We start from the raw sequence: 16,191 nt of genomic DNA, 5'->3' as shown, positions 1-16,191 counted from the left end.
GAATAACAGAGGGGATAATGTACATCCTTGTCTCACACCAGATTTAACATTAAACCATCTTCCTGTACTTCCTTCAATTCTAACTGCTGACTTACAACTCAAATAAAGACTAAGTATTGCTTGATATATTGCCCCATTGACAACATATAACTGCAGCGTATTGAATAGCTTCTCTCTTGGCACCTTGTCATATGCCTTTTCCAGATCAAAAAAACTTAAATACAGATCTTTCTTATATTCCCATGCTTTCTCGACTATTTGTCGTAAAGTGAAGTTCTGATCCTGACAGCCTCTATTTGGCCTGAATCTAGCTTGTTCTTCACCAAGCTTTTCTTCCACAATTCTTCTCAACCGTTTCTGAAGTATACTTGCATAGATCTTGCCAGGAACACTCAGTAGGGAAATACCTCTGTAATTCTCACATTCAGTTTTATTTCCCTTTTTATATATGGGTACTATGAGAGCTCTACTCCAATCATCGGGAATTCGTCCCTCTGTCCAGTCTTTCTGAACTATGCAGTGCAGCCACTGTAAGACTTTTATACCACCATACTTCAGCATTTCTGTTCAAATATCATCTACTCCTGCTGCCTTTCCACATTTCAAGCCTTTGATGGCTTTTTCTACTTCAAGTATGGATATGTATTCCTGACTGCATGCCTGGTCAGTGTTTTCTATCACTGTGCTGTCATCACTGCTTGTTTCATTTAGCAGTTTTTCAAAGTAATTACTCCATACTTCAAGGATATCTTTGTCTCCCGTTTTCATGTCACCTTTAGCATCTCTAACCTCCTTTTACAGCACTCTTTCCTCCATTCCTAAGCTTCTTCAACAACCTCCAGAATATTTTGCCACCTTCTTGATATTTATTTTCTATATTCTTGCCAAAGTCCTCCCATGACTTTTGTTTAGTTAATTTTACACAGTGTTTAGCATTCTTGCATTTGTCTCTATATTCTCTAAGAGCACAAGCTGACTTATTTGACAGGAACTTTTGGTATGCTTTCTTCTTTTCCTTCACTGCCTCTTTAACTTCATGTGTCCACCAGGGAGTTCTGATTTTTTTATCCTTGCAGACAACCTCACCACATGCCTCTCTTAATTAATCAATGTTTTCTTCAGAGTTTGCCACTGAATCTCCAAGGTTTGATTCCTGTTCTCAAACTCTTTCATTTTTTTTTTCAATAATCTTTGTGTATTTTAGTCTACAGTTCACATCTGAGAGCTGCTCAACTTTTATTCGCTTTAAAACTTTCTTACATGTTCTTCTTTTCAATATGAAATTCAATTTTATCCTGCTCAAGACTAAATAGTGATCACTTCCAATTTCAAATCTTCTGTACACTCTGGTGTCCTGCACCAGGAAGAAAACATCACTATTAACAATAACATAGTCAATGAGACTTTTCTTATTCCTTGCCTCTTCTCTCCATGTGAATTTGTGCACATTTTTATGTTGGAACATGATGTTAGTAATAACCAGTCCATGTCCTGAGCAGAAATCCAACAGATATTTGCCATTATTATTAGCTTTGCTCTTTTCTCCAAATTTTCCCAAAATATTTTTGTATGTCTCACATTCGTTTCCTACTCTGCTGTTTAGATCCCCAACAAGGACCAACTTTTCATTTTTTATTGTGTCAGTTGCTTTTTCTAGAGTGTCAAAAAATTCCTCCACTTCTACCTTAGTAGAACCTTCTGTGGGACCATAGGCACAAATAAGTCTCATTGTCCAGTTCCCCATTCTCATATTTGCCCACATTACTCTACTTGAGACTGACTGCCATTCAAGAAGATTAGCCTCGTATTTTGTGTTGAATACTATGGCTACTCCTTCTTTTCCTTGATTGTCATTGCCTGAATTTAACATTTTGTATTTATTGCTCAGAAAGATCTCACTAGTTTTGGTCTTTTTTGTTTCAGTCACCCCTATTATGCCGATCTGGTACTTATCTAATTCCTCAGCTAGCTTCATTTTTTTGCCATTCAGGCTTCTTACGTTGATAGTACCGATCTTTAACTCTGGTGATGTTGAGTTGGGGTTTATTTTCAGATTTGTTCCAGTAGCTGACTTTTCGCTGTTTTGCCCTGGTTCCCTGACGAAAACAACGGGGGCCTTGTTTAGCTGGGCGACGCCCCAGCCGGCATGAAATTTTGTCATGTTGTACCATCATTCTATATTTTGGTTTAATCAATAAGAATACAATTTGGTCGGCTAAATCCCAAATTGCTTAAGGAAATTTAATTTCACTGGTAAAAGAGAATATTATATTCTCTGACTGATACTGTTGTAGATTTGTGCAAGGGTAGAAAAACAAGTGTTAGTTTAGTCTTGTTCAATATATATATATATATATATATATATATATAGAGAGAGAGAGAGAGAGAGAGAGAGAGAGAGGGATAAAACAGTTTTGCAGTTAAGAAATTATTTTAGATTGAAGGTCTTCTGATTACTAAAATGTGAGATATCTTTTTCGTAATCACAGATGATTAATCATTCATACACTGACTGAGATAAGACATTCATGCTAGTTGACAAGAGTGCAAAAGCAGATCATCAGTTTCCTGATGTCGATCTTTCAAGAGATGTACAGAATACTATGACATTACTACATTATTAATAATCTGTCATCAGTTTCTCCCAAATTAGAGTATTCAGTATTATCAGGTGTTATATTTTTGTCTTTTAGGACACTTCTGACTGCATCAATCCACCTAGATCTTGGTCTTCCTCTGTTTTTTTTTTTTTTTTTCCTCCTCGGCATCAAAAATGTTTTGCTAACCTTTCTCATTCTGTAACCATACATCACTAGATTAACTCTGACACACCTGCTGGCATGTACTTGAATGCTAAAAATGTCAAGTTCCTTCCTGATTTCTTCATTTTTAATATCATTCTGCCATCGATGTCATTTTTTTTTGCTCCCCTAATTTTTTTCAAAACTCTCATGTTTGTAGTTGCCAATCGCTGATCAATTGTTTTATTTCTAACACAACTCTCAGTTAAAACCAGTTGTTCCAACTGGTTTTAACTGAGAGTTTAAATAAAACAAAGTCTTATTAATAAGAGGGACTTCCAGGGAGTCAGGACATATCAAGGGAGACCACATGCACCAGCTGTCATATTTGTTCTTTAATTCATTCACACTGCTTGCACACACAACATCCAATGGCAATCCATTCCAATCATGCAGCACTCTATGAGAGAAAAATCTAGATATCGCCCTCTTTTTAGGCATTCATTCTCAGCTTCCAAGGATGACTCTCTTGTCATTTCCCCACCCTCCATAAAATAAAAATTCCATCAACTGAAATCCTGTATGATGACCATTTCAGAAGTTTGTAAGTCTCAATCATATCACCCCCCTCTTTCTCTGTGTGCTAGTGTCTGCAGTCTAAAAAATTCTCAATCTGTCTTCATAATAGTACCCCACAATCCTGATATCATTTTTGACACTCTTCTTTGCACTCTCTCCACTGCATCAGAATCACCACAGAAACCAGGAGATGAAATTTCGGCATGAGGTAGTCCAAGTGAGGTCTGATTAAGGCCTTGTAAAGAGGCAAAATGACATCCTTATCTTTACGTGTGAAAATTCATTTCAGCACTGCAGTTATCTTTTGAGTTGTATTTGCTACATGGGCCTCTGAACTTTAAATTCCCATCTACTAACACTCCAAGATCCCTATCCTGATCAGTTTCTTCTAGCATGATCTCACCAATATAATACAATATTGGATATCTAATCATGCCAATGCATGATTGATATTTACTGACATTGAACGGATATCTCTTTTCCCATGCCCACAATTCCAGCCTATTCAAATCATACTGCAAATACTGCATATCTGATTACCATACATATCTTTGTATCATTAGCAAATAGCTATATGTTGGTTATCAAAATCCTTCCAATGTCATTAATGTACAGATTGAATAACAATGGGCCAAGTACTTATTTATTTATTTTATTTATTCGTATGATGATGTAACAGCTGTGCAGCCCCGTAAAAACAAGAAAGTTCGGCACCATCTCAATCCCCCAAAATTTTATCCAGGCTCTGGACCGGCATAGCTGATGAATCAGGCCTATGGCTGGGTATTCCTTACTGTAATCCATGTATTGAGAGGGGTCAGTTTGCCTGCTTATGGGAGGAAAAACCCCAGATAAACTGCGGAGAAAAACCCTGCTGTCTACGCCCAAGACTAGCTAACTTGGCTATGTTTGAGAAGATCCTTGAGCTCCTCACATCGGTGACGAGAATCGAACCCAGGACACTCCTTTCCCAGGCATATGGTTGCGAAGTGCATAACCACTAGGCTAACTGCACGGATGGGCAAGTACTGATTCTTGTGGTACACCACTGGCAACCTTAAATCTTGCAGACTCGCATCCCCTGTATACCATTTTTTTGATATCAGATTATAATTTTATAATCCAATCCCATATTCTCTAATTCATGCAACAGTCTTCCATGCTGTATTCTGTCAAAAGCCTTAGCAAAATCCAAAAGTATCATAGTGTATCCATTCCCCTTGTCTAGCTCACTGGTAACATTATTATAGAATGTGAGCAAGTTGCTAAAACATGACCTTCCCTTAGCAAACTCATGCTGTTCGTTACAAAGTCGAGATTCTCTGTCAACCCTTTTCTGAATGTGAGTCCTAACCAACTTTTCCAAAATCTTCACCACCACTCCTGAGATACTGATTGGTCAATAGTTGGATGCATAAGGCTTTTCACCACCCTTGTGCAATGAAATTACCATGTGTTATTTCTACTTCTTCAGAATCTTTCCTTTTCTGAGAATCAAATTATATGGTTTGGTCAAAGGAATAGCCAATTTCAACTGGAAAGATTCTGCAGGAGTAGAAAGAATGTATAGCAATTCCATTGAACCCCTCTTTTAGTATCCATGCTGATATCCCATGATTTCCCATTGCCAAATTGTTATTCAGTTTGTACAACAACACTCTAATACCTTCTCCTCATATCCCTGAGTTTCTTCATCCAGTGAAGTGAACTACACCAAGTTGATAGCTTTTAACAAAATGGTTACTTATTAGTTGAACAACCTCCTCTGTATCTGTAACCCCTGTACCATCTGCATTCAGTATTCTTTCATGTTCATTCTTTCTTTCTTTTACTTGCAGCATATCAATAGAATTCCTTGGGTTATCTTTAGCTTGCAGAGCCAGTTTCTTTTCATACTCATCAGACTTAGTTTTCTGTATAATAGTTGTGACTCTTCTGACTTGCTGCAGATGGTATTCCTTCCACATCACCCTTTTCTTACAAATTTCTTGCTTGATAAGATTATGCATCCATTTGACTCCTACTCTATTTACTCTTCAAACTCTTGGGACACATTCCGATATTGCATAATTTAAGTATTGTTTAAATGCTTTCCATGCACTGTTGATATTCTTCCCATCTAGCAACCGATACCATTGTGCTGAACTCAGTATACTCCTCAGTTGGTCATAATTTCCTGCTTTGTATTCAGCATATAACCTTTTCAGAATGGAACATTCGTTATCTTAGTCACTTCCACTTCTCAAGTGAGTAATACATGGTCACCAACCGGAGGCAGAATAGTTGTCTTTAACTGAAATACCCTCTGGCACTATAATCAAATCTAACTCTTTGACCTTGGTATAATATTGATAATGAAGAAGAGTGGAGATATAGTACACCCTTATCTTACACCTGATCATCAAACACCTTCCTATACTTTCTTGCTCTGTATAATGTTCCATTCCCCATATAATTGTATATTCTGAACATCTTTTCTCGTGTTCTTTTTCCATGTCTATGAAACTTCAGTACAGATCCTTGTTATATTCTCACAAGTTCACAACTATTTGTCATAAAGTGAAACACTGGCAACCTCTGTTTTGCCTAAACCCAACTTGTTTTTCAAGTTACTCTTCCACAATTTTTCTTAGCCTCTTTTCGAGTATTCTTGCATAAATCTTACCTGGGAGAACACTAATAGAAAAATTCCTGTGTAATTTAGCCATCTTGAAAAAAAATGGAAATAAAACTAAATTTTATTTCCCTTTTTTTCTAGATAGCTACTATGCGAGCTCTGCTCCAGTCATCCAGAATTTGACTTTCTGAATTATGCACTTTAGCAACTGTAAAACATTTATACCCTATATGAAGATTTCTGGTTGAATATCATTTATTCTAGCTGCTTTTCCATGTTTCAGATTTCTGATGGCTTATTTTACATCAAGGACCAAGATGTAATCTGGATTGCATTCCTCTTGAATATTTTGTATTACTGTTCTGTTGGTCACTGTTTGTTTCATTTAACAGTCTTTAAAACTAATTACTGTAGATATCCAGAATATGTTTGATTTCACTTTTCATGTCCCTTTATCATCTCTGATTCATTTTACTATATTCTTTTCTCCATTTCTAAGCCTTTTTTTTTTTTGCAACATCCTCCAGAACATTATGCTTTCTGAATTTTCTATTGCAGACAACTTCACCACATGCCTCCCTAGCTGAATCAATGCTTTCAGAGTTTGCTGATGAGACTTCAAGGTGTAGTTAATGTTTTCAAACTTTCCTTTTGACTAAATCAACATAACTGAAACTATAGTTCACCTGTAAAAGTTGCTCAACTTTAATTCTTTTAAAAAAAATTTCTTACCTATGTCATTGTAAGAAACGTATGATATTCATTTTTATCCTGCTTAAAACTGAGTAACGTTCACTTCCAGTTTCTTTCAAATTATGGAGACAAGCGCCCATGCTTGAGCACCTACTTTAAATTAAGATAAATAAATAAAGTGGTCTAGTCTCCACAATTCTACACAATGAATGCTGATCATTATAACATTTGAAGAAAAAATTTCTAATCTCTACACTCTTCTGTCCTGAACCAGTGTGAAGATGTCACTATCAACAATGATATAGTCAATTACACTTCTTTTTTCTTATATATTCTCTCCATGTGAATTTGTGCTTGTCTTGTGTTAAAATATGGTGTTTGTGATAAAAGTTTTTAATCACAAGATGTCAAGCTTACCAGTCCTATACTCTAAGGATAACCATGATGTAATGATTAAAACATCATGTTACCCTTTAATCAATAAAAGTTATTCTCTAAAATAGTATTGTCTCATTAATTTGATTACTTTGGATGCTGCTAATCATTTATCACTTAAACAATTCACATGCTGGTTCTCCTTCCTTCCAAAGTGTGCCATCATTTTAGGATTACTGCTTATTGCAGTCTTTTTCAAACAGAAAAAAGTAAAAGCCAGTCATATTAAAAATTAAATATATGTAATTATCAGTTTAAAAACAAAAATCAAACACACGAAACAAATAAAAGGCAATTATTGTTGTACCTCCAATTGACCAACTGTGAAGGAACTTGAAATTACTAGAAGATTAATAGTCTGGAGTTCCAGTTATTTGGAGGGGAGAAGACTATATATTTTACTGTATCTTAAAAATCTGCCCAACTAGAGAAGTAGTTTGTGGAGCTATTGTAATAGAACTTCACTAATAAGTACTATTATATTATTACCATTTAAATGAACTGTGAGTCAGTAGTGTTGCTGACTCATTGTACATTTTAATAAGAGAGCCCAAGATAAAGTGGCCTATTCTAATAGCAAAACTTTTTTTTTTGCTAAGATTTATGTATATTCTGCTACACTTGCTGTAGTTTATTTTTTGTTTTTAGGCTGAAATCATAGCAAATTTCCATGTAGGAGAAGTAGTTTTATCTTTACAAAAAGCTACTCTAATTCCTGGTGGTTCAGAATCTCTTGTCTATACAACTTTATCTGGTACAGTGGGAGTACTTGTGCCATTCACATCTCATGAGGTGAGTTTCTGTACCAAGTTAAATTTTTAGATTTTTCTTTTAAAATTTTATATATACTTAATGTATTTTGCAAAAACTTAAAGGAACTGAATTATGTTCTTTCATTTGAGCATCATTAAGAACACAGATAATAATAATGCTTTTTTTTTTCTATGTAAGCTGATTTTAAAATATCAAATGACCCCCCCCCCCCCCAACCAGTTTGATGCTTAGTGGAAGGAGGGAAAGGGATACTCATATCATAGAGTTGCTACTTTCATATCAATATAGTTTTGTTCATCCACTTTGTGCAGTCTTACTATCCAGCAGTGTAACCTGGCATATTTGACCTGTCAAAATATTCCAACAAAAATCTTAATTAAATCTTTTAGATTTTAGATCAGTTTAAGATAATGATTTGTAATATACTTTATATTAATTCTTATAAATTGTTAAAATTGTATTAATTGTTTTAAAATCACATGATTATATAAAATTTCAAGGAGATGATCATGAATTTTGCATTGTCATAAGTTAAAACTAGAACTCAGAAATATCACTTCATTTGTACATTTTATTTGCCTTTGATGATTCTTATCTTTGTATAAAAATGCAAGATTGATTTTAGCATAACCAAATCCCATAAAGGCTATCAATTATTGAATGAAGTCTGTGGTATAGAATATCCAGCCCACACTTCATTTGTATTATTGGTACAAGCTAAACCATTGATAACTTAATCGTATATGTTCTGTATGTAAATGAAACACCAAGGTTCAGCTGTGTGATCAAATCTGTCTTCTTGTATATAGTTGACTTTCATTGTGGTAAACTTGTAGCAAGGTATCCACTATAACAAACTACATGTTATAGTGGATTGTTTGCTATAGTGAATGTTGAGTTGTTCTTTCACGTTCATACTTTCTTTTACTTGCTGCATTATTATTATTACTATTTTATTCACACATTTGAAATACAGCCAAAACAAGATACCACTTGCATCAATTTGACTGATGCAATTCAGATTCCACCAAAAAATCTAAAAATAGTCTGTCAGGTAGCTGTTCCAAGTAATGCAATTTTTTGGAAATGAGATGTGTTTAAATTGTTGATGTTGAATTTCTATAGATAGTTTCTTTGAAAGTCCACCGATAACAATTGGAATGATTTTGGTTGGTATATGCCATAACTGGCTAACTTCGGTTGCCAGATCTCGATCTTAGTAATTTTTTCCAATTCTTTGTTGTTATCACTGGGTATTGCGATGTCATATCTATTGTGGTGTAAAGGCTGATCAGTTTGTACTTTAAAGTCCCAGAGAATTTTTGCAGTTTCATTTTCCAATACCTCTATTTTATACTGCCACCATTTATCAGAAGTAGCAGAAAGTTTTTTTTCACATGGTTATAATTTAAATTAAACATGCCAAGAAATTATGTTCTTGTGTAATCCTGTATTAAAGTGTAAATAAACAAAGTTTGTGAATGAAGCATCTTCACAACCATGCTACTTTTATATAAATGGTAATGACTTCACATTAATTGCTTTAGTATCCCATAATGCAAAACACACTTCCTTTCAGACATGTATAATACTATGCATTATGGAAAGGCCCATTACTCAGACTGGTTTCAACCTTTATTGAGGTATTGTTAAAGTGTGAAGGTTACCTTTCCAAAAACTCAGTGATCTATAAGCTCTCTCTAAATCTCATTGAATAACCCTAAAGGATCACTACTAAACTCATCATGCCAAGGCAGGAAACTCGGTGGTGGCCTCACTCAGTGACAGGCAAAAAACCTACAACCAAGTAGATCCGCTATACTCCCTAGGAAGCAAGCAAGCCCAGAGACAAACGTTACTAAATGACATCAATGGGAGCCAGACTTAGAAAAGACATAAAGGTTGAAGTAATTCAGAAGTCATATATTTCCCATATACAAGTAATGAAGAGGTGTATACCTGGATTATTAAAATACTCTGGTGGATTGGGGGGGGGGGACTGCTACCCTCAGCATATATATATATATATATATGTAGCTTCCGCAAGCAGGCACATTTCCATATAGTTTATGCTGCACACCAGTTACATTTCAGTAGAATTTTATTTGTAAAATTAGTGTTTGTGAACTGTCTTACTGATATCAAAAATCTCAAATACAATTTGAACTGATTTCAAGTTGTATATGCATATATATATATAGCCGAGCAGTTTAGCGTATCCACTCTCAGCCAAAAGGCTGTGGGTTTGAATCCCTCCGTGGGCATGGATGGTTGTGATTGTGAAAATACTAGTGGTGGTAGTCGGTGGTAGATGCCGTTGGTGTAGATAATGATGGTAGTTGGGATTCGTTGTGGTTGGTGGATTTGAATGGTGGAGACAGAGAGTTGTAGAGCAGGTGCCCTTTCTGGATGAGTTTGGACTCCTTGGAGATGTCACATAATAATAACATGCAATAGTGTCCAAAAGTTAAGGATGAACTACATTTTTACCTGTATATGAAAAAATTTTCATGACTACAACCAAATGTGGACATAAATTTATTGCCAGCATACTAATAAATTATATTACACAAAAAATGTGTTATAAATTTTGTACAAATTAAATTGAAATATATTTATGGCAAAAGTTACAAATTTCTTAAGAACATAGTTAAGGAATTTATGTACAGTGCTTACAGAAAACTTTTCAGTATGGAATATGTCCACCCTGGACTGCAATGCATTTTTCACAATGTCATACCATGCTTAGCCTCAAGTGATTCAGGAGTTCTTGAGGCAAAGTGACCCACTCCTCCTCCTTCAGAGCAAGGCCTTGTTTCTTTTTTGGAGGTAAATTTTGAACAGCAGTGCATCTCCCTATTATGTCCCAATCGTGTTCTATGGGGTTGAGATCTGGGGAGCATACTGGCCACTCAATTCAATTAATATCTTTGGTCTCCAGAAGTATCTCCACTGCTCATGTACAATGTGGTATTGTCATCCATGAAAACAAATTCTTTGCCTTCTGCACCACAGAACATTCAAACATGCCATTGAAGAAATTCATTTCAGTATTGTTCACCGATCATATTTTATTTTTCCAGCACTTGTAGCTCAGTGCATCTATTAGGCATAATGCCTCCCCAGCACTGCCATATCTATCCCTTTCAAGAACATGCTCATGATGGTAAGCAGTACCGCTTTCACGCCAGATCAAGTGTCATCTAGAATTGGAGGAAAGACTAGAATGACTCTCATCTGTAACATGTACATCAGCCCATTGGTGTCTTGTTCAAATTTTATGGATACAACACCAATGAAAACATGCTTTACAATGAATTGTAGATAAAGGGTTACAGCCTTCAGAGATATAGGCCTGTTTGTCGCAAAAGTCTTGCCACAGTTTGTCGATATATCCGCATACCTGTGCTAGCAAATGGAGCTGACCTGCCATGGTGCGTCAATTACATCTTGCTGTTATAACCAAAAGTCTGTCTTCGTGCTCCATGATAGAGTGAGGGCTACCTCTTAGCAAATGTTTAGAACATATTCCATTAGTTTAAAATGCTGCCCAGAGCTTGGAAACAATGCTATGTGAGATTCCAAACACTGGCAATTTCAGTAATAAGGCGGCCTTCATCAAGCTTTCCAATAATTCTTCCCAGTGTAAAATCACCTAGATGATGTCTTTGCAAAGACATCACCGAAATGATGTTACACTGTGAATGCTACCTACCATATGACTCCCTTTGCATGAGATTTGAAAATTTGAATGTGTACCTACCCACTTTCTGCTCAAAATCGTCAGTTAAACAAAGTGCCACAAGCTGATTCATCTAAATTTGTGGTAGTAATCTTCACAGGAGAAGTTGACTCCACCAGTCAACATCGATCCTGGATACACGGTCTCACTCTATGGCACCTCAAAGAAATTTGATCAGATTTAAATCCAGGGACCTGGGGGGGGGGGGGGGGGGCACTGGATCATCCCAAACTCAGATGTGTGTTTCTTGAGTGATGTGTGGGTGGTTCTGGCCTAGTGGTGGGTGGCAAATTGTTCTTCTGAAACAGACCATCGACTGCAGGATGCTTGAAGACCATGGAAGTATGTAGGTGATCAGCCATAACATTCTGATAGCTTACAACATTTTAAGGATCTCCAGACACACTAAGGGATCTAATGTGTCGCATGAGAAAGCTGTCCAAACCATCACGGAGCCACCACCTCTTTGAACAGAGCCAACTTGTCATGACGGGGCCACAGCCTCATGCTATTGACGCCACACCTCAGCACAGCTGATAATAGGATTCATCAGACCACACAACTCTGGTCTATTCTGTAGAGTCCGGTTTTGATGGCCCTGACATTAAGCAAGGCAATGTCTGTTGACAAGCTGTCAACAGTGGTACACAACTAGGGCATTGGCTCCCGTAGCCCATGTTATATAGGATACGCCACATATTGTTCACTTGCTGATGCTGCTTGGACCTATGACATTAAAACTGGTTGTGATTTATGCTGCCATTGCCCTGTGGTTGGCCACCACTTGTTCACTGGATGCTGTTACATCCGTTGATATACTCACAGTAGACCCTTGATACAGTTGTCCTCGAGAACCCTAGGGTTCTTACCACTTGAATGATAGAATGACCCAACCATTATAATACGTCTGCAATTAAAGTTGCTAAGATCGCTACATTAACTTATGTTCTTCGATTGCGATACACTGAATGTCTGCCTATTTATCATCTGCATTCAGTTTGGGTACATTTCATTCTGTGCAGGGGATGCCAGTGTCAACTTCCCATCACTTGTATCTTTAATGTTTTGTCCATTGAGTGTATATAAAAAATTTATTTTCTTTAGAAAATTTGTTTTACGTAAATTGTTTGCTTCCTGCACCCAGTGATTGCATTATAAACAGGATGTTAGGACACATATTTGATTAGATACTGTGTTTGTGGGAGGGGAGAAACATGAACATTTTGAAGAGTCCTTCTAGTTGCCTCTAATTACAGTAATTATTGCTAAATACAGAACATAGGCTATAAATGTCTCTGTACTGTATTTAGTGATACAATAAAACTAGTTGGTTTTTTTTTTTTTTTTGCTTCTGCTTTTTGGCATTTGTTGGGGATTTTCATGCTCTAGCAACATTTTCATTCCAGTCTTTGAAAGAACAGACACAGTAAGTAAAAATGAATCCTATGTATTACAAGAAGTGGACTGTTTATGTTGATCTCCAACAAAATACTTCTTCTTTTCAACCATTTTCTGTCCACTGCTGGACGAAGGCCTCTTCCAGTTCTTTCCACCTTTCTCTGTTCTTGGCAATGGTTGACCAATTTTCCCCAACAAAATTTGACAATTCATCACTCCACCTTCTTTTGGGATGTCCTTGGCCTCGTTTCCCTTCTTTAGGAACCCAGTTCATTAGTAAGTGGTCCATCGCTCATCTTCTCTTCTGGATAGATGTCTGGCCCATTTCCATTTTAGTCGCTTGTGGTGAAGAAAGATGTCAGTGATGCGAGTCTGGCTTCTTATCCAGGTGTTTCGCTTCTTATCTTTTAATGTGATGCCTAGCATCAACCTCTCCATTTTTCTTTGAGTTGTTGTTAACAAAATACTATCATATGCAAAATGTCTATATCTATTATTGATAAGACAGAAGAGCCGCTGACAAAAAAATAAATAATTAATTAATGTAGGTTCACGAAAGAGTGGATAATAAGCAGGTAATTCCAATAGGGATCGGAAATTATTTTTATATATGTTATTATGTGAAAATGTGTACTGATCATCAGTTAATAAAAAAAATTCTTAGAAAACAAAGTGAAATCTAAATAAAACACAGAAATAAATGCACTGAACAAACACAACAAATTGTACAAGATGATTTGCAGCTCCATCAACCCACACAATTTCTGCCATGTCTATTGACTCACCTAATGAACTTTATAGTTCATTAGATTAGCCCCTTTCTGTAGTTATTTACTGAGCTACCAATGTATACAGCTGCTGTTTTATTACTGGTTAACTATTTACATTTTGCAAACAAAACTCTTTACCTCTCTTCATAAGTTTATAGAGCTTATAGGATCATATATTACTTGCTCCAACCAGCAAGTTATAGGATTCAGACATGTAATAGCAGCAATGTAAATTATTAATTGATTTGTCTTTAACGAAAGCATTTTTATTCATACCTGTTCTTTCTCTTCCTTATATTTGCTGTTCTCAAAATGGCCCATTAATGCAGCCATTGTCATCATTGATTTCCTAATATGTATCCTCAAGAAGGGGATGTTCTGGCTAATCTCCTATCCAAATTTTCCTCCAAATTAGTCTGTTACTTTTCAGCACTCCAATATTGTCATATCTAACATTGCATGCTTCTAAGGCACTTCTGACTGAATCAATCCATCTAGACTTTGTTCTTCCTCTGGGTCTCTTTCTTGCCATCAAACATCACCCGTTTTGCTAACCTTTCCTTACCCCCTTGCTGTTTAAGTGACCATGCCACCTTAGATTAGCTCTGCTTACACATTCTTGAATGCTAACAATGAAAAGTTCCTTTCTGATATCTTAATTTTTAATATGATTCTGCCATTGATGTCATCTGTTCACTCTACCTAATTTTTCTCAGAACCCTGATATATATGTGATCTTTATTTCTAACGCAACTCTCAGATCCATAACGTAAAACTGGTTTGAATACTCTCTTGTATACTGTTAGTTTGATGTTTTGGCTAATTTCTCTCTTATTCCATATAAATTTATTCAGCTGCTCTCCACCATACCAGCTTTGCTTATTCTGTTGTCTATTTCCAGATTTAACTTGCCATCTTCACTAAGAACCATACCTAAATATCTGAAATATTTTACTTGTTCTATACTTTCCATTCAGAATGCAGTCGATTAATTAATGTTAAATGTTTATACCTCTTTTCATAGTTTTGGACTTTTTATTGCTGATTCTCATGCCACATTTGTTACAGCTGTTATTCAGTTTAGTTAGAGATTCACATGTTGATTCATATATTTACGCTGTTGAGTAATTCAGATATACCAATCAGATATAGTAATCTCCTTAATTATTGTTTTCTAATATATCAAAAAAAAAAAAAAAAAAATTCATCCCTACTCTCCCAAGCAGATTCGGTTATAATAAATGAACTTGTCATGATATGTGGTATATTACCAATATGCAAACATGAAAGTTGCAGGGTTTTATGTTTTTTCTGACCCTTCCAGAAGGTTAAGGTAGCTGTGGGAGTTTTTCAAATACCCTGCCTTTAATGTGTTAAAGAAGTTGTCTCACAACAGCTCAATAAATTTGTCTTCAGTATTTCTAATGAGATTTCACTGCTACCCAATCACTGTTCAGATTATTAGTCACATGTGATGATTACTCATTTAGCACCCATCAGATTGAGTTGGTGATGCAGTTCATCATCACCAGCAACTGATCCACTATGTCTGTAACAATACCATTCCATGTATTTGATCTTGTTAGTCTCCACCTCACCCAAGATAGCTTCATACTCACTGCTGCATGGAAAGTTGTTACTAATTTTGCAATGCAATCATAGCTTTCTATCCTGAGTGGACTCAAATCATCTGATACCATAAGCAGTTTCCCCCCCCCCCATCGTCTCCTATCTTGTCTATCCTTCATAAATACCCTACCCTTTACACTCTGTCAGTTACTTGATTTGCTTCCTAGAGCCAGTTCTCACTAATGCCAACAATCTGAAACTACAAGGCAAGAAATGCAATCCCCCTTGTTCCTGATATTCCTAGCATTTGTGTAGAGATATAAGTTATCTCCATGATTTTTTGTATACTCACCACTGTAGTCTGCAGGATTCTGTTGAACAACCTTCAGATCTCTATTCATATCTAATGCTTTACTTATAACAACATCTTTGCACATATTTAAGTCCAAACTAGATGAATATGCAATTGTGTTTCATCATAAAAAATTCCATGATTAAACATATTCATATCATTAATTTAATTGCCCTTACTCATAGATTCTCCTAATTCCTCACCATCATGAACTAGTTTCCCTCTCATTATTAGGTGGCATAACAATAAATAATTTCTCAAGACTTCTGATTCCAAATGCATTCAAGTGCAGGCTTCTCTGTTATATAAATCCATTCTTCCTACATGGTCTGCATGTCCAATTGTTTATCATCCTAGCCCTTCTCCTTAATTAAATACTATCATTTTTGTAATAGACTAATGTTTTCACTTTCACTTCTTCCAACAATTCTTTCATATCTCTCATACTGTATTGCTGGTTAAATCATTTGTACCTATGAGAACTACCATCCAGTTTAGTTTTCTTGTATGTTTTTCAAATC

The 16,191-nt window shown here is 35.9% G+C and overlaps 1 protein-coding gene across 2 annotated transcripts in view; it reads left to right on the top strand.

The window, feature by feature from the left end:
• Positions 1 to 16,191, top strand: part of Sf3b3 (splicing factor 3b subunit 3) — a 300,761-nt gene that overhangs the window by 258,207 nt on the left and 26,363 nt on the right. For both annotated transcript variants that reach the window (XM_090398423.1, XM_090398422.1), the window contains exon 24: positions 7,714 to 7,857. In XM_090398423.1, the coding sequence (XP_090254549.1) occupies positions 7,714 to 7,857 (144 nt within the window). The remainder of the gene's footprint in view (positions 1 to 7,713; positions 7,858 to 16,191) is intronic.

Source organism: Typopeltis vanoorti, chromosome 9 (genome assembly GCF_054136105.1).
Source record: "Typopeltis vanoorti isolate ZY-2024b chromosome 9, IOZ_Tvanoo_1.0, whole genome shotgun sequence".
Classification (NCBI taxonomy): Eukaryota; Metazoa; Arthropoda; class Arachnida; order Uropygi; family Thelyphonidae; genus Typopeltis; species Typopeltis vanoorti.
The sequence above is the reverse complement of the archived record's forward strand: the minus strand, read 5'-3'. Positions and strand labels throughout refer to the sequence as shown.